This window comes from Physella acuta, unplaced genomic scaffold (genome assembly GCF_028476545.2).
Source record: "Physella acuta isolate Inbredline_101_S28 unplaced genomic scaffold, ASM2847654v3 ptg001008l, whole genome shotgun sequence".
NCBI classification, from domain to species: domain Eukaryota; kingdom Metazoa; phylum Mollusca; class Gastropoda; family Physidae; genus Physella; species Physella acuta.
In genome coordinates, this window is record NW_026732525.1 from 25,226 (window position 1) to 48,725 (window position 23,500).

Genomic DNA, 23,500 nt, shown 5'->3' on the forward strand with positions numbered 1-23,500 from the left:
ACCCGACCGTAGCGTAAATATTTCAAGTATCCGCGCCCTCCTCGGTACTCCAGAGCTGAAGATATGTCCTGACCTTTCCATTTTGTATTGCGAAACATCCGCTTCACACCGCGACAAGTGGGGTTGCGGTGGTTACACCAGCCGCCGCCATCACGCGGCGTATCAGAGCTGACCCCCCCCCCCCCCCCGGGTCCCCACGCACCCACACCGGAGGTGTGTACACCGATCGATGGTCATTAATTAATGATGACAATTAATCCGCCGCGCTCGAATTTCTCAGGCCGCCCATTGAGAGACTTTTATGGAGCAAGTTTTAGAAGGGTACCGGGAATATGCGACTAGTGTCCACGAGTGTTTCATTCAGGCATTTCTCCGGATGGGCACTACCCCTCCTCCCCTTCCCCGGAGCACGTTCACCGCCTCCACGGACGAATAAGAAAAAAAATCTATAAAGTGGATATATACTTTAACCGTTTTCCGCCCACCTCCTCTGGAGTTTAAACACCCCCACCCCCTCACCCGGACTAGATGCGCTACTACTTGCTGGGTTTTTAGAAGTGTTACGGAAATCTGACAAGATCTACTTGCTGGGCTTTTAGGTTGTCAAGAATCTGTGACTAGATCTACTTGCTGGGCTTTTAGATCTACTTGCTGAAGAAGGTTGTTAAGAATCTGTGACTAGATCGACTTGCTGAAGAAGGTTGTCAAGAATCTGTGACTAGATCTACTTGCTGGGCTTTTAGAAGGTTGTCAAGAATCTGTGACTAGATCTACTTGCTGAAGAAGGTTGTCAAGAATCTGTGACTAGATCTACTTGCTGGGCTTTTAGAAGGTTGTCAAAAATCTGTGACTAGATCTACTTGCTGGGCTTTTAGAAGGTTGTCAAAAATCTGTGACTAGATCTACTTGCTGGGCTTTTAGAAGGTTGTCAAGAATCTGTGACTAGATCTACTTGCTGGGCTTTTAGAAGGTTGTCAAGAATCTGACTATACTTTCTGGGCTTTTAGAAGGTTGTCAAGAATCTGTGACTAGATCTACTTTCTTGGCTTTTAGAAGGTTGTCAAGAATCTGACTAGATCTACTTTCTGGGCTTTTAGAAGGTTGTCAAGAATCAGTGACTAGATCTACTTTCTTGGCTTTTAGAAGGTTGTCAAGAATCTGTGACTAGATCTACTTTCTGGGCTTTTAGAAGGTTGTCAAGAATCTGTGACTAGATCTACTTTCTGGGCTTTTAGAAGGTTGTCAAGAATCTGTGACTAGATCTACTTTCTGGGCTTTTAGAAGGTTGTCAAGAATCTGTGACTAGCTCTACTTTCTGGGCTTTTAGAAGGTTGTCAAGAATCTGTGACTAGATCTACTTGCAGGGCTTTTAGAAGGGTACCACGAATTGATGACTAACCCCGACTACTTGTTAAGCTGGACTCGAAAAAAATAACTTTTGAAATTGTTTACGCCATGTTATTATTGTAGAAACATCTAGAATTTTCCTGGTTGATAGGTGTCCTTAACCGAACTCTCTCTATGTGTTCGATAATCCCTTGAGGTCAGTGTGACCGATCGGATTATAGTTAACGTGATTGACATTACCATTTGATGTACGTGGCATTTATCAAAGGGAAGCTTTGCCGGTAACAAGTAGCGTAACAGATGTAACGTTTGTACGTGTGTGTATTGGTGGCTTGTACACTTCTCTGTGGTTATGTGGACATGAAAACGTGTAGTGGTTCTACTATTGATTTTGTTTGGCCTGATGTCCTCCCGTTACCCCCCCCCCCCTCTCCCCATCCTCGCGCATTTACCCCAGCTGTTAAAAACATTCGGACGATCGCTGATAGGATAATCAAATTCCCGCTTGTTTAGGATGAAGCAACATATTGCGACCGGACGGCCTGGCCAGGATTCGGGCCAATGTCAGCTGACCTACCCCCCCCCCCCCTCCCCCCTGGATCGGGCGTCTAGAAACGTCGTCTATCAGTGTGTTTTCTTTACTCTGGCACACCACAGCCACACATTTCATGCCCCTCTCCCCACCCCCATTCCTTATCACAACCCACTCCTTCTCATAGCTCCTCTTGCATACTCCTTGTTTTTCCTTATCCATACTTTCTAAACAACCCCACTCCCCCTCTTCCCCCTTTTCACACCTATACTTTCTCTTCCCGTATCATCACTCCATCCTTAATTAAGCCCCCCACTCCCTCTTCCCACCCCCCCCCCCCCCCCCCATCACCCCTACCTAATTATGTTTATCTCTACATTTATGAGCTGATTAAACCCGACTAGCCCCCTGTTAAAATACAATCAGTTCTCACATGTTCTGTTCCCCCCATGACGACTTGGCCGGCTGCCTTGTTTGCTTCAACCCAGTTCGCGTCAGCCTCAATATTTCACTCACAACATTACGGGATGACGCGGCTCTCGGCCAATACAATTTACACTGACCCACCTTGTCGCTGACTCTATGTTGTTTTGTTTTTTCGGTTTTTAAAATAGTTCAAGAAATGTACCCATACGTTGTATTAAGTGGGGGCCTACCATTTGTTTTTTATCTTTTCGCTAACTTCTCACTGCAGCTACCATTTGTTTTTTACTTGTAAAAAAAAAAAAACAAATGTGGATGTATTATTTAACGAGATATTTAACATCCCAGTAATTCGTTGCGTTGGGGTTCTTGTAGAAACAACAAGGAGGCAGGGAATGTATTACTTATCGAGATATTTAACATCCCCGTATTGCTGTTAGGGTCAAGGTTATGATCACGCATTTGGCCTGGTTTAGAAAAAAAATATATATGAATTCTGATAAGCACCTTTAAAGAGTTCAAAATGTTAAGTCACGTTATACGTGAGTGATAGCTTGGTAGTAGGGGTCAGACATGTTCATGATCGTTTCTCCTTCCAGCATAATGAAATATACTATGTGTTTTGAAACATACGGCCCGTTGACCCCCGGCCTGTGTTTCTTTCTGGATGTGCTTCCATAGTCTTTTATTCGCTCAAGACTTGGGTCACACGATAATTTGCAAGACAAATCTTTCTAGATGTGCTTCCTCACTTCCTGAGCCTTAGTTCACTCTAGACTTTGGACTTACAAGACAATTTGCTAGACAGATGAAATATTTAAAATCACCCTTGTTTCTTGTCCCATTGCCACTTATGTTAACGTGCTCTACTTTTATCTATTTATTTATGACATGTCTTCTGTCGTTTTTGACTGTTGAAATTCCATCTTGCCAGCGAAAGTGTATCGTAGGGTTGTATTTTCCGTTATTAAATATCGACTCTGTGTGTACTTTAATACCTTGGCTTTTGATACTCCCCTTCTCCCCCTTCCTCGTGGTTGGGTGTAAAGGAGAGTTATCATTAGTCGCCGGGAAAGCTAGTAGTTACCTCAGTGTGAGTGGAGTATGTTTGGATCGAAGAGATAAATGTTTAAATATGTGGGGGAAAGGGGGGGGGGTTAAATGACGTGTCCTCTTCTTCTTTCTATCATAGTGCGTGTGTCCCATTTCTCTACCAAGTTGTAGCATCGTTTCCCCTGTACTGTGACATCTAAGTTATAACACTGTGTCCCTTATCATGACATTGCTGCGTGTCCCATATACTGTGACATCTACTAAGTTATACCACTGTGTCCTATATCGTGACATTGCTGTGTGTGCCATATCATGACATTGCTGTGTCACCTGTACTGTGACATCTACTAAGTTATAACACTGTGTCCCATATCGTGCCATTGCTGTGTGTCCCATATACTGCCACATCTACTAAGTTAAAACACTGTGTCCCATTTCGTGACATAGCTTGCCTCTACTGTATTTGACACCGTGTGTGAAGACGCCCAGAATTAAACTCTGTTCGATATGATCCATCGTATTAGTGTCATTATACTAGTATTAAACTCTTCGATCTTCATGCATCGTATTGGTCTCATTATACTTTCCGTATCTTATTATAGCCTCGTGCCAATTAGGGTGATCTATTACAGCAGTGAAGATCTTACTTTCGGTATTGTACCGTGGTAGCGTTGGTGTTAGGGCATCCTGTGTTTGCCTAGTCTCGCGATGTCTAGTCCAGGGCTGCTAATTGCTTGTGCATAAGACACCACACTGTTAGGCATTCCGTCTCTCTTTCTTCACCCTCTCGCCCCACCCTCCTCTGTTTCAGACATCGTCATAAGTATCGCCCTCCCGTATTTCAGTCCTCACTTCAATCAGCCACTCCTCACCCTCCCATCTTCCACCCATCACCCACTCCTCATCATCCTATCTACCCCCAATTCTCCCATTCCTCACCCTCCCATCTCTGTCCTCTCGCTCTGTTTCTGTCCTCATCTTCCCATTTCCCATTCCTCACCCTCTCATCTCAACCTCCCATCTCCTACTCCCAACCCTTCTGTCCTCGCCCCCCCCCCCCCCCCATACCCCACCCCCACCTTCCCATCTCCTACTCCCAACCCTTCTATATCTGTCCTGACCGCCCCCCCCCCCCATTCCCCACCCCCATCTTCCCATCTCCTACTCCCAACCCTTCTATATCTGTCCTCACCCCCCATTCCCCACCCCCACCTTCCCATCTCCTACTCCCAACCCTTCTATTTCTGTCCTCACCTTCCCATTTTCCCACTCCCCACTCTCCCATTTCCCATTCCTCACCATCCCATCACCCACACCTCACCATCCCATCTACCCCTCACTCCTCACCCTCCCATCTCCTACTCCCAACCCTTCTATATCTGTCCTCATCCTCCCATTTTCCCATCCCTCCCCCTCCCATCACCTCCCAAACCTCCCCTACTCCTTAGTGGACCTGTCGCCTTGACCTAGCGCGGAATGGTCCTCCCCCAGTGCACACCGGCGTGTCATGACACACGGCTCCCGATCAAACACGAGCATGGGGGAGGGGGGGGGGTGTCTGGTCCTCTTACGTGGAGGCTGTGTCTCGGAGAAAAACAAACACGATCTGATGAGTCGCGAAGCTTCCTTAGAAACACCTTCTGTTTGAACTAGTCTTAGCAACCCCTGCCGTGTTAGGCAAGGGGTGTGGAGTGAGGGGAGAGAGGGGGGGGGTAAGCCTGACATTAAGGGACATACAGTGAACACACATACGTCCCTTCTTGTGTGACACGGGGCGGTCGTGGGAGCGTCGTTAACAAGTAGGTATTTGTAATGGAAGTCTCTTAACGAGGGAGGAAATACAGGTGTGTCTGCTGGTATTGTTTTATTTCTGTGTTATCGTATATTGTGAAGGATGCTATAGTGTCGAGACAACACGACAGATTTTTGTTAGTGATATTCACTGAAATGTGTAAAACTTGACCTCAACTTGTGTGTAGTTAACACTTGTATAAGGTGAAATAGGTTATGTGTTGTTGTCATGAGTGAGTACACTGTGAGTACTTTTGCTCTGACTGAACATACCTTTAGTGCACATGTACTAAATGTAGTATTGATGTACTGCGTGGGAACAAATGCACTCATTTGGGGTCTCCAGACACAGCTGGGTTTCTGTCGTAAAACAGGCCAAATTCTCATGTTTCCTTGGCCATTTTTTTTATTTCTTTAAGCCAAATTTTAATTTATTTTAAGATTTTCGTCCCACAATTTTTATTTTGTTTAAAAGCTAGAGAAAAATGTGTCATTTATTGTACGTTTTTTGGTCCAGAACTTTCTTTAACTCAGAGCCAAGTCAAATGTTGAATTTATCTCTTGGTTTCTCAACTTTCTGGATCACATTTTGTCTTGGTTCAGAGTTGGCCTAATTTTCTCTAACTTCGAGCCAATTCTCATATAACTTGTAAGACCTTTGCCTTTTTTTGTTTTAGAAAATATGTAAACATTGTTTGCATGTAGAGATGTTTTTTTTTTAAATTTATTTAAATTGAGCAAGTTTGAAATTATTAAATTCAATTTAGTTCTAAAGTTATCCAGTTAATTTGGAAAAATATTCATCTTTGAAACTTTACCTATATATTTTAAACATTTTGTATCATCATGTATTTTAGAATTTCCAGCTCACACATTTTTTTCTGGCCACCTTTGAGGTGGGAGGGGGAAGTAGGGGTTGCTATACAGTCAGTAAGGACATCTGTCAATGGAAGTTGTTACTTCCCCTTGTAAACACAGGACATAGTTGTAGTAATGTGTGAAGTTATTTTGCAAGCTATGAAATAAGTTAGCCGCATCTCTAAATGTTCTGTGGCTCTTATATGTTTTTAGGTCTACTGTTTAAATGAAAGCACTTGTTGATGGTGGTAGTGTATTGCGTAAATTATTGCAAATTGTTGCGCAATGTTAAAATGTTTATTTTTTTTAAAACTAGTTTTTTGTTTAAATATTTTAACAAAGCATAAAAAACAATTTTTTCAACTTTCAAAGAATCATAAAAAGATATATTTTATGTTAAACTTTTTTTTCCTTTTGTAATTAATTCCAGAAAACTGCTTGATAGACGACCACCATCAATAGCCTGATCAAGAACATCCACCAGCTAGCATGATGGAAGATGGTATAGACTCCACCCAGCCACCTCGAACTGCCACCAAACCCAACTGTAACGGCAGCCCAAGCACCACCAACTGCAATAACAACTCCCCGTACGAGTCGTCTGACCTAGAGGACAATGGCTACGTGAGTCCGGGTCTCCTGGAGAACAACAACACAAACAACAACAACTTGACCAGCAACAACAATGGGCTGGTTCTGGATACGGAGTCTGACGGACAGACCAACGGACTAACTTCTGACGTCTCCGACCCGCCCAGCCCACCACTCTGTACTCACCAAGTATCCTCTCCGACCCATGGCCCAGTCAGCAACAGTGGCCATTACCCCCACGGCGGCCCAGGATACTATCTTGGTACCTCGACCAGCAGCATGGGCCACGGTTGCATCCCTGCATCCCCCAACCACTGCGCGTCACCGCCAGGCAGTTACCCAAGTTCAAACGCCAGTCATTCCGGAGGATCTGGGACTCACTCCAGGGGTGACAGCCCGGGGGAGGGGTCGTCCCCTACTGGGGGCCAGCATGTCGTGCACGTCCATGTGAACCCAGGGGAGACATTCTCAGTCCGACTGGGGGACCAGATACAGCACATCCAGGGTGAGTACACTTCACATCACTACATAACTTAACAGTACCACATAACAGTACTACAGTAGCATAACAACCTATCAATACCCCAGTAACTTCACATCACTACATATAAACTTAACAGTACCAAAGTAGTTATACTTTCTGTTTCATATGACACACCTCCCCTTACCAACCCTATTGTGTATATATTTAATATTGGACCCTTATAAAATTGTCAAACACACTTTTGATTCTAGACTCTGTTTTAGACTTTCTTTTATATCCTACCTACATACATGCACATAATATTAGCCTTTCAATTTAGGCATTGTTATTCCCATAATTAATATTGGATTTTAAATTGAAGACCTTATTACTAAAGTACTTGAGTCACATTTTGAGAAAGCAGTTTACTAATTCAAATTGGCTGTAAAACATTTTATTATATGTATTGCTGCTTTATAGAGAGACTTTTATAAATACTTCTGCATTAATATTTGTAGGCTTATGTTGCATAAAATGTGAGGAATATAATGGTTTGGTTTGATTTTCACAAAATGTTTCATGAGTACTTTAGGCATCAGGTAGCCACCACTGTATCTTAACTCATTGTAAATGTTGCCATCCTTATATTCAGACATAAAACAAGAATGCAAACTACAGCTGACCCTGTTTTTACATTTAAAAAGTGACTCTCAATTTCACCACACCCTGTTTTAAATTACACAGAAGAAAAACACTGCCAAGGGCAGACAACCCTTAGCTTTGTGTAAGTGCACTGAAATGCACTGATGCTAATTATACATTACATCATAATCTACTATTAAGTATGCTTTACCACAAAATCAACGCTAATTGAACATTGAAATTATTTTCTTTTAAATAGACATAAATTGGGAATTTTTTTTTTTTTAATTTCCATTCTTTTTCACAATAAATAGGCCTAAAATGTTGTTACTTTTTAAAACTGTGTGACATGTGTTTATGTATACAAGGTGAACCTTTCTTTCTTATTTCTTATTTTATTGTAACTATTTGATGACTATTTAGGGTCTGTGGCATCACTGGGGTGTCACTCCATTTAACAGTTTTTGCATTTTTATTTAGCCTCACCCTCCCCCAAACTATTTTATTATTTCAACTTGAAGAAATATTGTTCTGATATAACATTAAAAATATTGAAATTGTCTCCCTCTAAAGGATATCATCCGGTGCTTACTGTACCCCCTCCCGCATCTCTGCATTGTGACATTACTGATTACAGTTAAAATTTACCCAGTATATATTCATATATGTATATGTACCCTTACAAATACCGAAAATGATCCAGCCACTGTTTATCCTACAGCTGTTACCATATGTTGTTAAATCATATGCTATGTTAACCCTCAAAGCATTTTTTTTTCAAACATGGATTATTTTAAATGGATACATGGATGAACCAAGCATTAAATCTACCTGACGTTTTCCATGTCATAGATTATTGTAGACCCATTTGTCACAGTAATTTTACCACTGGTAATTTCCTTGATATTAGTATCACTTTTCTCTGTCTCTCCTTACCCCACTTTTTTGTGTGTATTGATTCAGGTAGTTTAGCCCTGACATCTTCAGATCTATAGCTAATTATGTTAATTATGGATCAAGATGTGGTCCTCCGACCTGTAATGTCCTCTACTAGATAGACATGTGTCCTGTACTTGAAAGATGCATGTCCTGTATCAGATTGCCTAGTGTCCTATACTAAATAGACCAACGTCCTCTTTATGCTATGTTCTACTTATACCTCTGCCCTGCACTGGATATAAATATGTCTGTCCTGAATATACCTGTGTCCTGTCCTGGATAGACCTGTTTCCTGTCCTGGATAGACCTGTTTCCTGTCCTGGATACACCTATGTCCAGTCCTGGATACACCTATGTCCTGTCCTGGATATATACATGTGTTTTGTCCTAGATATAGCTGTGTTTTTTCCTGGATATACCTGTGTCCTGTACCAGATAGACCTGTGTCCTGTCCTGGATAGACCTGTATACTGTACTAGATAAACCCGCATACTCTGCTGCATAGACCAAAGTCCTGGTTAGACTCGTGATCTGTCATGGATAGACCCGTGTCCTGTCTTGGATAGACCCTTGTCTAGTCCAGGATAGACCCGTGTCCTGTCCTGTATAGACCCTTGTCTAGTCCAGGATAGACCCGTGTCCTGTCCTGGATAGACCCTTGTCTTGTCCTGGATAGACCCTTGTCTTGTCCTGGATAGACCCTTGTCTTGTCCTGGATAGACCCTTGTCCTGTCCTGTATAGACCCTTGTCTAGTCCAGGATAGACCCGTGTCCTGTCCTGTATAGACCCTTGTCTAGTCCAGGATAGACCCGTGTCCTGTCCTGTATAGACCCTTGTCTAGTCCAGGATAGACCCGTGTCCTGTCCTGTATATACCCGTGTTATGTCCTGGATATACCCGTGTCCTGTCCCGGATAGACCCGTGTTGTCCTGTATAGACCCGTCCTGTCCTGGATAAATCTGTCTACTCTACCGACCCGTGTCCTACACCACTAAGATAGACCCACCAAACCTCCTCTTTCAACATCTCCACCAACCGACGGTGTATCGACCAAGCTCTATCTCCCGGCCTATAGATCGCGGTCCTGGCCTTTCCTCTACTTCTCTATTGTTCCCTCTCCGTTGTCTTTAACATTTTAATCCCCAGGCGTATCAAGAAGGCTGTACTGTTATTTTTTTTTTTACAATCGGTTCACCTATTGTCCCATTGATTTTCACCATCGCTGGTATTTTCTTGACATGAATAAATGCATACGTCATCGTTGTAATCGTTATGCGGTATTGACTGCTTCTGTTTGATATCGTTAGCTTTGATTTTTATGCGAGTACGATGTTGATTTTACTTTGAACTTATTTGTGTTGTGCTTTTTATAGTTTTTATTTTTACCTTTTGTTTTATTGATGCGAGGGGGAAATTTTAACAATCAACAGAGTTGTCTTGGTGAACTTTCATTAACGTGAGATAGTCTCGCTGTGGCGTTTAACAAATAGGACTTAATGAAGCTGGTAGAGTTAGTGGGCAACAATCAATGACGGTGAACTGAAAAACACTGTGCTTCGTTCATTTTGTAATGTGTATCACGTCATAGCTGGTCTACTTATGACGTCATTCCCGTCATGGCTTCCCGCTTAATACGTCACATTGATCCAGGAGTCTCATGATATTGTTGTTACCAGACACGCCTATCCTGATTGTTTATTCAACTGCCGGTCCTTAGATCTCTCGCCTTAATTATGCATAATTATCCATAAACATGTGTTTTTGTTTTCATGCAAATCAAGGCCTTTAATAAAGAGACCTTGGCATGTTAATTATTTAGAGGAATATAATGTATGTAAAATGTCAACTACATATTACGTTGTTTTTTGTGTGTGTAACAATGACCGCACTTGTTTTGTACGTCGGGGTGTTAGCGAAGCAAGAGCGTATAATGGTGTTGTTTAGCTTAGTGCATGTGTTCTGAAAGATTTTATGTTTTTTCGAATAAACTAAAATTAGCGTAAATTCTAATTCTCGACACTTCACCCATCTTCTTCCCAACAGTATTTCTTTTAGACTATTTTCTCCGGAGGAGGGGGGGGGGGGAGGGCTGACACTGGTAAACGTATTTATTTTCTATATTAATTCCATTTTGTTCGGGGGGGGGGAGGCTGAACTGCACCCACCTTCCGAACGATCCTTGCACCCACCATACAAACTACTTTTGCACCCACCCATAAACCATCATTTGAGTGACCCATGTATGCACCGTTCAATCTACCCATGCATCTACCCCCTAACAACCCATACACTCCCTTCTCTGACGCCCATGCCACCATCGCTACTCTCCCTCCGACCCCTTTCACCCACCTACCAGACACTCTCTACCCATCCACCCATCCTTGCCTACCGACCCTGCGAGCCTGCCTATAACCCAGGCCAACCTCTGGAAGGATTCCTTCAGTTCTGCACGACTGCCCTTATCTCTTAAAGAACGTTGCTCTCTTGGTATTTTTTTCTTCTCCCCCTCCCCCCCCTCTCTCTCTCTCTATCTCTCTCTCCACCTCCACCCCATCTCTTCCTCCGGGGCATCACCTCATTAATACTAATAGTTTCGCTGTCTGTCAAGAACGCTCTGTCTGACAAGAACGCTCTAGAGAAAACACAAGCAAAATAAAAACATGCACAGTAATTCGAAAAACGAAATATGACGTCGACACATTTAGCGTAGAGTAGAACATAATCTCAAACCAGAGAGTGCACACAGTAATATGACGTCATTGATTATCGCGTAAACATTGAAAAAAAGGAAATGTTGTCTAATCTAAATGGTTTGCGTGAAGAGTTTCTTGCATACAATTCTTCGGGTAGGGGCGAAGCCCCACCCCCCGCGTAAGAACGTCTGAGCCCCCCCCCCCCTCCCCAACTCAAAAGAAATTTCCTCATCGATACTCTATAATAAAATTACAGCCTAATTAATGTGTCTAATCTAAAAAGTGGTTTTCTTGCAATGGGAAGGTAGACATGTTTTTTTTTTGGGGGGGGGGGGTTGGGGGGGGGGAGGGGTGGAGGGGTGGGGGGGGTGGTGTGTAGGGGTGGGGGGTGGTGTGTGGGGGGGTGGGTTGGTTTCAGTGTTTCTTTCAGACTTTTTCCTCCCCGGAGAGGGGTGGGGGTACTTGAAATTTTCGGGGGCGGGGGGTAGAATATTCTGGGAGGGGGCGGACACTGGAAAAAGTATATAATTATATTTCGTTGAATGGGACGGTAGACATGTTTTTTTTGGGGGGGGTGGGGGGTGGGGGGGGGCGGTGTGTGGAGGGGGTGGTGTGTGGGGGTGAGGGGTTGGGGTGGGGGTGGTGTGTGGTGGGGGGTGGGGGTGGTGTGTGGTGGTGGAGGGGTGGGGGGGGGGTGGTGTGTGGGGGGTTGGTGGTGTGTGGGGGGGTGGTGGGGGGTGGTGTGTGTGGGGGGGTGGGGGGTGGTGTGTGGGGGGGTGGGTTGGTTTCAGTGTTTCTTTCAGACTTTTTCCTCCCCGGAGAGGGGTGGGGGTACTTGAAATTTTCGGGGAGGGGGCGGACACTGGAAAAAGTATATAATTATATTTCGTTGAATGGGACGGTAGACATGTTTTGGGGGGGGGGGGGCGGTGTGTGGGGGGGGGGGGGGGGTGGGGGGGTGTGTGGGGGGGGGGGGGTGGGGGGTGTGTGGGGGTGGGGGTGGGGGTGGTGTGTGGTGTGTGGGGGGGTGGGTTGGTTTTAGTTTAGAGAAAAGAGACAGCACTATCAGCCTAGCGCCCGTTGTACCCTTCCTCAACGGGCCATTTTTCTCGTATCTTAGATTTCCAACCCAGCGGTAAAACAAAAAAATAAACATGTAAAATGTTAGTGAGGAGAAAGATGTCTGGTGCTAGAGTCCATCCACCTGTAAGCATGACATAACTCTTGATATCTGCCACGTCCAAGTTAAAATCCACGCCTGGCCTACATCTATGACAAGCACTATCCCCCTTATCCCAAGTTTCATGACGTAATCCTCATTTGTAACTAAACGCTAATGAAGACTAATGAACTGAGCTATGCCAGGACGCAAGCAAGCAGGGCAGTAACATGAGAAGAAGGAAATTCCATACGGTAAAGCGGCGACGGCTTGAGCAAATAGTTTTTTTTTTTACTTTTCTCTTGACGGTAGACTTTACATTCCTGTGTGGACGGTGGTTGTGTGGATCTAAGGATGTGTGGATGTGTAAGGCGGTGTGGATGTGTAAGGCGGTGGTGGTGTGGATGTGTAAGACGTCGGTGGTGGTGTGGATGTGTAAGGCGGTGGTGGTGTGGATCTGTAAGACGTCGGTGGTGGTGTGGATGTGTAAGGCGGTGGAGGTGTGGATCTGTAAGACGTCGGTGGTGGTGTGTTTGTAAGGATGTCGGTGGTGGTGTGGATTAAACACGTCGGTGATGGTGTGGATGTAAGGATGTAAGACGTCGGTAGTGGTGTGGATCTGTAAGACGTCGGTGGTGGTGTGGATTAAACACGTCGGTGATGGTGTGGATGTAAGGATGTAAGACGTCGGTAGTGGTGTGGATCTGTAAGACGTCGGTGGTGGTTTGGATATGTAAGATGTCGGTGGTGGTGTGGATGTAAGGATGTAAGACGTCGGTGATGGTGTTGATGTAAGGATGTAAGACGTCGGTGGTGGTGTGGATGTTAGAATATAAAACGTCGTTGGTGGTGTAGATCTGTAAGACGTCGGTGATGGTGTGGATCTGTATATAAAACTATAGGCTAAATATATCACCATTCTAGAAACATCTGACCATTCTACGGATAAAACTTTAGACGAAAATCCCAATCCATTATATGAAGAAAAAAAACTATAAGTCAAAATCCCAGACCATTATATGGAAAGAAAAAAAAATAAGACGAAAATCCTTGACCATTATATAAAAAAAACTATGCGCCAAAATCCCAGACCATTATATGGAAAAAAAAACACTATAGACGAAAATCCTTGACCATCATATGGATAAAACTATCGGCCAAAATCCCTGACCATTATCTGGAAAAAAAAAACACTATAGACGAAAATCCTTGACCATTATATGGATAAAACTATCGGCCAAAATCCCTGACCCTTCTTTATCCCACAAAAGCCTCCTATTTCTATTTATATTTTTGACGTCAGCGGAAGCAGGTGCTGATATAAAGCCGCGGATAAATATAAAACACTTGAACTCATTCATAACGCTGGCTAATGATTCTACTCGTATCTTTAGATTTGTATTTCACAAGTCTGGCCATTGAACTAATGAATGAAAAAAAAAATTGACCACAAGTATAGCTAATATAAGAAAATATTTTTTAACAACGGGAAGTCCCGTAAGACGTGCATAAATGATTGTAAGAAAAGCAGGTCGGTAAATTTGAATGGATGATAACTAAGTCAAGTGCCTATAAGAGATGGACTTCCTGTTGGCTATGTCTGGCTCAGTCCCACTTGACCGTTCATCCAGAGTTAGTTCCCTTGATACGGGAAAATACAATCACTTTGTTGTGTGTGTTGTTTATTTGTATAAGTATAGTGTAGGTTTACTTACATAGTAATGTAGGTTTACTAGAATACTAATGGAAGTTTACTTGTATACTAGTGACGGTTTACTTTTATACAAGTATAGGTTTTCTTGTATACAAGTATAGGTTTATTTGTATACTAGTGTAGGTTTACATGTTCATGTGTAGTATAGGTATTCGTGTACACTTGTAGTGTATGTGTACTTGTATTTCTACATGTACACGTGTAGAGTAGGTGTACTTGTACTTATACTTGTACTTGTACACGTCTAGAGTAGGTGTACTTGTACTTATACTTGTACATGTACATGTACACGTCTAGAGTAGGTGTACTTGTACTTATACTTGTACATGTACATGTACACGTGTAGAGTAGGTGTACTTGTACTCGCTTAGTGTAAGTGTCCTTGTACTTGTACATGTACACGTGTAGAGTAGGTGTACTTGTACACGCGTAGTGTAAGTGTCCTTGTACTTGTACATGTACACGTGTAGAGTAGGTGTACTTGTACACGCGTAGTGTAAGTGTCCTTGTACTTGTACACGTGTAGAGTAGGTGTGCTTGTACTTATACCAGTACTTGTACACGTGTAGCATAGGTGTACTTGTACACACCTCAAAGCGTCTCATTGCCGGACGTACCTCTAACATTGACAGTGACATAGTAACCTAATGGTGTGTAACCTTTTGACCCCTGTGGCCTTAATGGGGCTAACGCTTGTAGCCATAAAAAGAAAAAAGAAGTAATTCAAGTATGCGCCTTTTGTTTGAACCAACACTGTTTTCCTAGCTACTAGGCGTAGACCGATACAATCTGTTTTCTTGACATCCTCCCAGCTACCGCCGTTTTCCAAAACTTTCTCTTATTTCTCTTCCACCAAACTTCCCTAACCATTTCCCATTTTTTTGTTGTTGTTTTTTTTTTTTGTCTTATCTTTTCTGTTTTTAGAGTGGTTGTGTTTAAAATAAAAAAGTTTAAAAAGAGATCTTAAAAACTCTTAAAATGGTCCTGATTACTGAGGTGTTTATTTTTACATAATTTCCTTTTTAAAAATGTTTTTTTTTTAATATTAACTTGACAATTTTAAAATCGGTTTTAATTTTATGACTTTTTTATTTTGTTTTATTGTTTAAAAATAGAAATCTGCTTTTCCCTTAACCGCGTCGTGATCTTGTTTTGTCTGTGGAATTTGTTGAATTATTTCCCTTTACCTCGGTCTGTTATTTCAACAGCGTTTCAATGCTTGAAATACATTAGTCTTAATTATTATTTTTTACGTCAACTGGTCTTCTTATTTCAAAACACGGGGTAGATTTTTTAAATTAAATGATTGGTTGTTGTTTTTTTTTAAATAACTAGAACAAAAGATTTTAGCTAACTGAAGGTAAAATGCATTGGCTCAGCTAAATATAGCTGTCCAAAACATTGGCCATTTTGTATAGGTGCAGATGCAGCCATTTGCTCATCAGGGCTTTAGAAGATTAAGAATGTGAGTAAGAAGTTATAATAGCATCGGAATCACGTTTTAATTCCTGTAGAGCTTGAACAGGCCATGGAGATAATTGTGTAGAAATTGTAAGCTTCAGTTTAATAAATATATTTTAAACTAACGGTGTGGAATTTATTGGGATCATACACGGGATTTTTACTCTACGTCGTAACAATCCTAACATATTATATATATATATATATATATATATATATATATATATATATATATATATATATATATATATGTGTAACGAGCGAACAGTTACCCTGCTCGCAACGCCACTTGTAACCTTCCCCGAGTCTATCCTGCCCGACAACGCCAATTGTAACGAGTTGAACCACTCATGCTACACAACATCGACTACAGTAGAAAGACTCGAAGATGCAGGTTCGCTATTGATCCTTTTATTACATGAATCAAGAAATGTTTCAATATAACACAATGAATCAACAGGGATGTTTCATAATAATAGTCTGAATCAACTGACCCCTAACAGTCCTCACTAGGCTTCATATAACTGAATCCACATGTCTATAGTCCTTCTTAACACAATACAACTAATCCGTTCTATAACCAACTGTCACACAGACTGACTGATCTAAGCGAGCGATCGAAAGAGAGAAGGGGCGAGCTCCGCCGTCCCCCCCTATTTATCCCTTGTATTCGTACTCGTATCCCTCCGTAATCGATATTTGTAATCGATGTCTCCGACTACTAGTTGCGCAGTTCTACGTACAGTCCGACTAATAAAACATCTGCATCCTATCAATCAAAGTTGACAGGCCGTCTGAATCCCCCTGTACCGTTTCCCAAAATAGCACGCGTTGGCTTTGAGCTTGTTATCAGTCCGATCCAATAAGCCACCTGTTATCGGTTGCATCAGACTGTAAACTGCGTCTCGGCTTCTCGTTCGTTATCAGATTTGTAACTGGTAGCTAGGCCTACCCTAGTTACATCCACCCCTGCTTTTTTTGTGTGTTTTCAACCACAAACAACGCCTGGCAGGTGCACTCCTCCAAAGTCAATCGCACAGTCGTAAAAAAAAATTTATTGTTCCACTCACTGTCCACGACGTTCCATTCGTATACGATTGACAGTTATACCTATTTCACATATCAACTGTGTCTACATCATCTTCCTGAGACACAAAACAGTTCTAGAATTCACATCCACCCTTTCCATTTGGTGCCTTCACCAGTTCACTTCTATAGCTCTTTGAACAGTCTGTTTTCATACCAGCGCGACCATGAAAGAATTGATGGTTGCTGACAAAAAATTTCGTATTCCTTCTGTTCCTTAAACTTCTCCGCGGACCACTTATCTGATGGTCTACTGTCTCTCTGCTTCTGGAGGGACCGGGATCCTCATTGTTGCCGGTATCCTCCCCTTGCGTATCGCTGTTGTTCTGTTGATGGTGATATGGTTCCGGAATGGGTATGTGAATTTCCGTTATAACTTCCGGTTCCCTAATTGTCTTGGGTTTCTCTGTGTGTAACTGCTCTTCTTGCCTATTCCAATATTTCTTTAATTGAGCAATATTCGCCCACCGATCCGGTTTGGCGTGATCGATGGGTCTTATCTTAAAGGGGCCACCTGCTGCTTTAGGCATCTCCACGACTTGCCATATCTCCTGTCCCCAGAGATCGTGGATTTTGTTTCTGCCTAACGGGTGGCTACGCAGTAATACCCTGTCGTTCAGTTTGAGTGGCGGGTCCTTCGTCTGTATCGGCGGTTCCCTTCGCCGAGATTCATGTTCTAGTCTTTCCTGTACTACCCTGTACATTTCTCTAATTCTTCTCATATGTTCATTCACATATTCCAGTGCGGTGTATGAGCCAGTCATACTCTCTCTTTTTCCTAGGAACAAATCAAGAGGGAGTCGAGCCTCTCGTCCGAACAGCAACATGTGTGGCGCAAAGCCGGTTGTGGCATGGGGTGTGCAGTTGTATAGATATACCAACTCTGGGAGAAAATCAGGCCAACGTTTTTTCTGTTCAGGTTCTAGGGTACGCAGCAAATCATGCATGCTGCGGTTGAACCGCTCACACTGTCCGTTTCCTTTCGGATTAAATGTGGTTGTTCTAGATTTGTTGATCCCGTAGTGGCTGCACAGTTGGTTGATTACTTCTGACTCGAAGGCCCTTCCTTGGTCAGAGTGTAATTGTCTTGGTATGCCATATTTGATGAACCAATGTTCTATTAATACCTTTGCCACTGTTTTGGCAGTCTGATCTCGTGTGGGCACCGCCACAGTCCATTTGGTGAATACATCAGTCATTACCAACACATGTTCCGTCCCATCCGATGATTGCTCCAACGACGTAAAGTCCATCGCCACAATCTCTAGTGGTTTTGTCGCTAGTAGGTGTCCTGATGGCTGTCTCATTTTGACAACTGGCATTTTCGCATGCTGACACCTCACACAAGCCTCACAATGGCGTTTGACCTCCATTTCCATATTGGGCCAGTAACACCTCCGTCGTAATATTTTGTGGGTCCTGTCCTGACCCTGGTGTCCTGCCCTGTCATGTGCCAACCTTAGCACTTCTCCTCGTAATTGTCCAGGCACCACCACCTGGTGTATTGTGCCGTCTATTTGGTCATGAATTCTCCGCATGAGAACACCATCCTTTATACTGAGACGGTTCCACTGACTCAGTAGTTTCCTTGTTTCCCGACCAAATTGTTCTCTTTCCCTTCTTCCTGGGAATTTTTGTTCCTGGACGTATTTCAATAGCGGTTGTAAGCCACTATCCGTTCTCTGGGCATCTCTTATCTTTTGGTGATTAAGGCAATTAACATCACCACTGTCCATATGTTCGGGCTCTGTGGATATGTGCTCCACCCCGGTCTGCCCGTTTTGCATCACTTGTACCCCATGAGGGATATCTGTTGACGCTCTGACCTCACATATTCCTGTCAGCGTTTCTTCCTCATCACCCGGTTTCTCGTAAGGATTCCTTGATAAGGCGTCCGCATTGCCATTGGACCGCCCCGGGCGATATTTTATCTCTAGGTCAAAGAGTGCCAATTCTGCTGCCCATCGCTGTTCGATGGATCCCAACTTTGCTGTCTTTAGGTGACTCAAGGGGTTATTGTCAGTGTATACCACACATTTAGCACCTAATAGATAGTCCCTGAATTTTTCGGTCACAGCCCATTTTAATGTCAAAAGTTCTAGTTTCATGGCGCTGTAATTTGTCATGTTCTTCTCTGATTCCTTCAGAGCTCGACTGGCATACGCAATAACCCTGAAGCCTTGCTTTTGTTGTTGTGATAGCACAGCTCCCAGACCTTTAGAGCTGGCGTCAATTTCTAGCCGAAATGGTTTGTCAAAGTCTGCGTATCCCAATATCGGCGCCTCTGTCAAAGCCTTTTTCAAGAGCTTAAACGAGTTCAGGCATTCATCAGTCCATAATTCACCTATCCGGTGTGTTTTACCTTTCTTTTTCTCCTTACTGTGTTTCTTTGTCATTTTGTTTACCAAGTCATGCAATGGTGCGGCAATTTTTGCAAAACCGGGTACAAATTTTCTATAATAGGAAGCAAAGCCCAAGAATGACCTGACCTCTACCGTAGTTGTTGGTTGTTTCCATTCTTTAACAGCTGCAATTTTATCTGGGTCAGTGGCGATGCCATCCGACGAAATCACATAACCCAAAAAATGTACCGATTTCAGACCAAAGCAGCATTTGTCTGGGTTCAGCTTTACTCCTATCTCCCTAAGACGGAGAAACACTTGTTCTAATCTTTTTAGATGGTCCTCCCAAGTTTTTGAGTAAACTAGAATATCATCCAAGTACACCAACATTATTTGAAATAGAAAGTCACTCATAGCATTCTGCATTACTCGCTGGAATGTAGCAGGTGCATTAGTTAGACCAAACGGCATACGGGTCCACTCGTACAGTCCCAGTGGAGAAATAAATGCAGTTTTATGTTGATCGTTGGGGTGCATGGCCACTTGGTGGTAGCCACTGGCCAAATCCAAGGTAGAAAAAAATCTTGCTCCCCCCAACGCATCAAGACATTCATCAATACGAGGCAAGGGGAATGCATCCCTTCTTGTGATATTGTTCAATTTCCGGTAATCACAACACAGTCTTATCTCCCCTGACTTCTTTTTTACCACTACAATCGGTGCCGCATACGGGCTTGTACTAGTTGTAATAATTCCCTTTTCTAGTAGATCATTCAGATGTGCCTTCACCGCCGAGTAGTGGCTTGGTGGTAATCTTCGGTAGGGTTGCGCCACCGGCTTGTCTTGTAGTAAGGGTATCTGGTGTTTGATTATCTCCGTGTACCCCAAATCACCCTCATACGAGGCAAATATATCCTTGTATTTATTCAGCAATTCATTTAGTTTTGGGTCCTCAGTTTCCGGGAATGTATATGATCGGCCATCCTTTTGCTTCACCTCGGCCGTCACATTGACCGACCTAATTGTTACTTCATTACTGCTGGTATTAATCAGTTCGATGCACTGTGCCGACCTTTGTACCTCGACGTTCTGTGGTACTCCTACCAGAGTATTAGGCGGTATAAAAATTTCCTCATCCAAAACATTTGCTACCAACCCTTGAACTAGTCCATTTTCCGCTGATGTGTATGTCCGCAGTAACACGACGCCTGCCCTCAGTGCGGCGCCACATGGTTCTATCATCACATCACCATTTACACTTCTATCACCAATTTGTAATGTGATTGCCTTGACCGTGTTTGCCGGGACTGCTGTCCTTCCTTTGGTCTTGGCAAACCTGGCCAACCTGGATTCTCGACCTGATGTGGGCGATCCGACTATATTTGTAGGAAATTCTGGCAACTGACCAAGAATATTCATGCCCAATAGGCAAGGTATGTTTGACACATTTGTCTCTAGGTTGTGTTTCGTAACGAACACCCCAACCTGCTTCAACTTATGTCCCGCCACCACGACATCCGTCAGAAAATAACCGCAGTATGGAATGGTAAGTCCATTAGCTGCCGTTAGGCGCATGCATGTGTCAGACCTCAACCTATGGTCTTTTCCTTTCATCCATTTGGTGTAAAAATTTTCCGTAATTGTCGTCACCTGGGAGCCTGTATCCACAATTGCCTTCACCGCGATGTCCCCAATCGTAATCACCATTTCGGGACAGACTCCCATCAATTTGTTTCTTGGGCCATAACCTCGCCCCTCTGTAGCTTGGCCCTGCCTTACAGAGGACGAGCGTTTCCCTGGCAGTACCGTGCCATATGTCCGGGTTGTGAACAGGACAAGCAAATTGGTCTACCATCCGCCGTCCACCGGAGCGATGGACCGGCGGGTCGCGGCCGTCCAACCTGTCTCTGTTTTGTCTCGTTCCTTTCCTGATTCTCAGCTGTTGACCTGCTTTCTAACCTCTTCAATTGTTGGTCAACCTTCTCTATGTGGGCCAACAGTTGAGCCATCATGGTCTCCATCGTGTCGGCCCCTGTGGGTGGGGATTGTTTCTGTTCTGGCACAGAGACTTTGTCCACCGAACAGTTCGATTGGTCCTCATCCTCGGACCTGCGGATCGCTGAGTTCCTGACCTGAAGGAAGGTCAACTGCGGGTTTCTGTGGACCTCCTCTTTCAACTCTCTCCTTAAGATCGGGGTTGCTAGCCCCTCAATGAAATGGTCCCTCAGTAGGCGTACATCAATGTCAGGTGTTTTGCCCTTTACCAAATCAAAGGCCCTGTTCATCCGGTGTGAGTACTCCATCACACTCTCCGCCATTCTCTGCTTTAAGCCTACGAATCCCGATAGCAGTTGCGATCCCGACCGTCTCTCCCCAAAGGTCTCCATAATCAGATCTAGCACCTTATCTGGATCTGATTGGATGGTTTTATCGTGGCATTTGACCTCTGCCCTGACCATCTCTCCTATACTGCCCATCAGCAGTCTTAATCTTTCCTCTGGTGACATGCCTCTCGAGGCCCAGGCCGCTTTGACCTCCTCACTGAACCTGTTGGTTAAAGTTGGATCACCGTCCCCGTAAAATTTGTTAATGTGGGACTCTCTGTGTAGGACCACTATATGGGTCTGCTTCTCGTCCAGAGTAGACATTTTATTCCGTAAGTAAAACAAAAGAGTTCTTTCTTACCGTGTGTATATGAAAAAAAATTTTCCTCGTTCCTCAATTTTCACAGTTCCTGAATGTCCGAATTCACATACACACAAAACACAGTTATGCACAAGGTTGACTATGGGTGCCTCAAACGGCAAGTCTAGTTGAATTCATCCTGATCGCAGCGCCAATTGTAACGGGCGAACATCTACCCTGCTCGCAGCGGCAATTGTAACGGGCGGACATTTATCCTGCCGACAACGCCAATTGTAACGAGCGAACAGTTACCCTGCTCGCAACGCCACTTGTAACCTTCCCCGAGTCTATCCTGCCCGACAACGCCAATTGTAACGAGTTGAACCACTCATGCTACACAACATCGACTACAGTAGAAAGACTCGAAGATGCAGGTTCGCTATTGATCCTTTTATTACATGAATCAAGAAATGTTTCAATATAACACAATGAATCAACAGGGATGTTTCATAATAATAGTCTGAATCAACTGACCCCTAACAGTCCTCACTAGGCTTCATATAACTGAATCCACATGTCTATAGTCCTTCTTAACACAATACAACTAATCCGTTCTATAACCAACTGTCACACAGACTGACTGATCTAAGCGAGCGATCGAAAGAGAGAAGGGGCGAGCTCCGCCGTCCCCCCCTATTTATCCCTTGTATTCGTACTCGTATCCCTCCGTAATCGATATTTGTAATCGATGTCTCCGACTACTAGTTGCGCAGTTCTACGTACAGTCCGACTAATAAAACATCTGCATCCTATCAATCAAAGTTGACAGGCCGTCTGAATCCCCCTGTACCGTTTCCCAAAATAGCACGCGTTGGCTTTGAGCTTGTTATCAGTCCGATCCAATAAGCCACCTGTTATCGGTTGCATCAGACTGTAAACTGCGTCTCGGCTTCTCGTTCGTTATCAGATTTGTAACTGGTAGCTAGGCCTACCCTAGTTACATATATATATATATATATATATACATTTTGAGTTTGACACTGGTGTTGATATATACATATATATATATATATATATATATATATATATATATATATATATATATATATATATATATATATATATATATATATATATATATATAATCAGAGTTTCTTTCATACGTTTTTCTCGGGAAGATTGGAGTGAATATGGTTAAATAAAATACATTCTTTCTATTTAAATGTTACATTTGTTCTATTTCGTCCTGAAAAAAAGGGGGTTTAAAGGTTTGCCCGCCCCCGCCCCCATCTTCCCCATCTCCCATCCATTTCCCCTGGAGTGATACCTGAAAGAAACACTGCTGCATGATACGACAATTTAAAAATATAATTGCCTCGTTCCTTGAGGCTTTTCATAACGCCGCATTGTTTTCTGAATGTAAGAAAGTAAGACAAATGTCAAGTGACGGGTTCGAGTGAACTTTGCTGTTCGTCCCTCTGTCGGTCCACTTAAACCGGATATCTGCATAGCCAGGAGAATCGTTGGTGTGTCAGTTAGGCTAAAGTCGAACAGGCGAGTGTGTCAGGACCAACCTATCTGGCAGCGTATGTCATTGTCATCACCGGTGACGGTAATTAATTGTTGGTTGCTGATACTACCTCCAGTCCTTGACCGTTTTTTTTTTTTTTTTTTTTTTTTTTGGAACCGAGGGACGATAACAGGGCTTGTAAGTCTTGGTTCTTCTCACAGTTTCAAATCTCGTTAGGCAAGAAGAGATATTATTTTCAAACTGTTGATA

The 23,500-nt window shown here is 43.3% G+C and overlaps 1 protein-coding gene across 4 annotated transcripts in view; it reads left to right on the top strand.

Moving 5' to 3' along the window:
• The window catches only part of LOC131954521 (fibronectin type-III domain-containing protein 3A), a 103,906-nt gene that overhangs the window by 19,159 nt on the left and 61,247 nt on the right, over window positions 1–23,500 (top strand). For 3 of the 4 annotated variants that reach the window (XM_059318255.1, XM_059318254.1, XM_059318256.1), the window contains exon 2: window positions 6,435–7,100. In XM_059318255.1, coding sequence (XP_059174238.1) covers window positions 6,494–7,100 — 607 coding nt within the window. In that variant the 5' untranslated portion in view covers window positions 6,435–6,493. Of the gene's footprint in view, window positions 1–5,115; window positions 5,155–6,434; window positions 7,101–23,500 lie in introns of those variants that run through there. The other variant, XM_059318257.1, reaches the window with a different exon arrangement.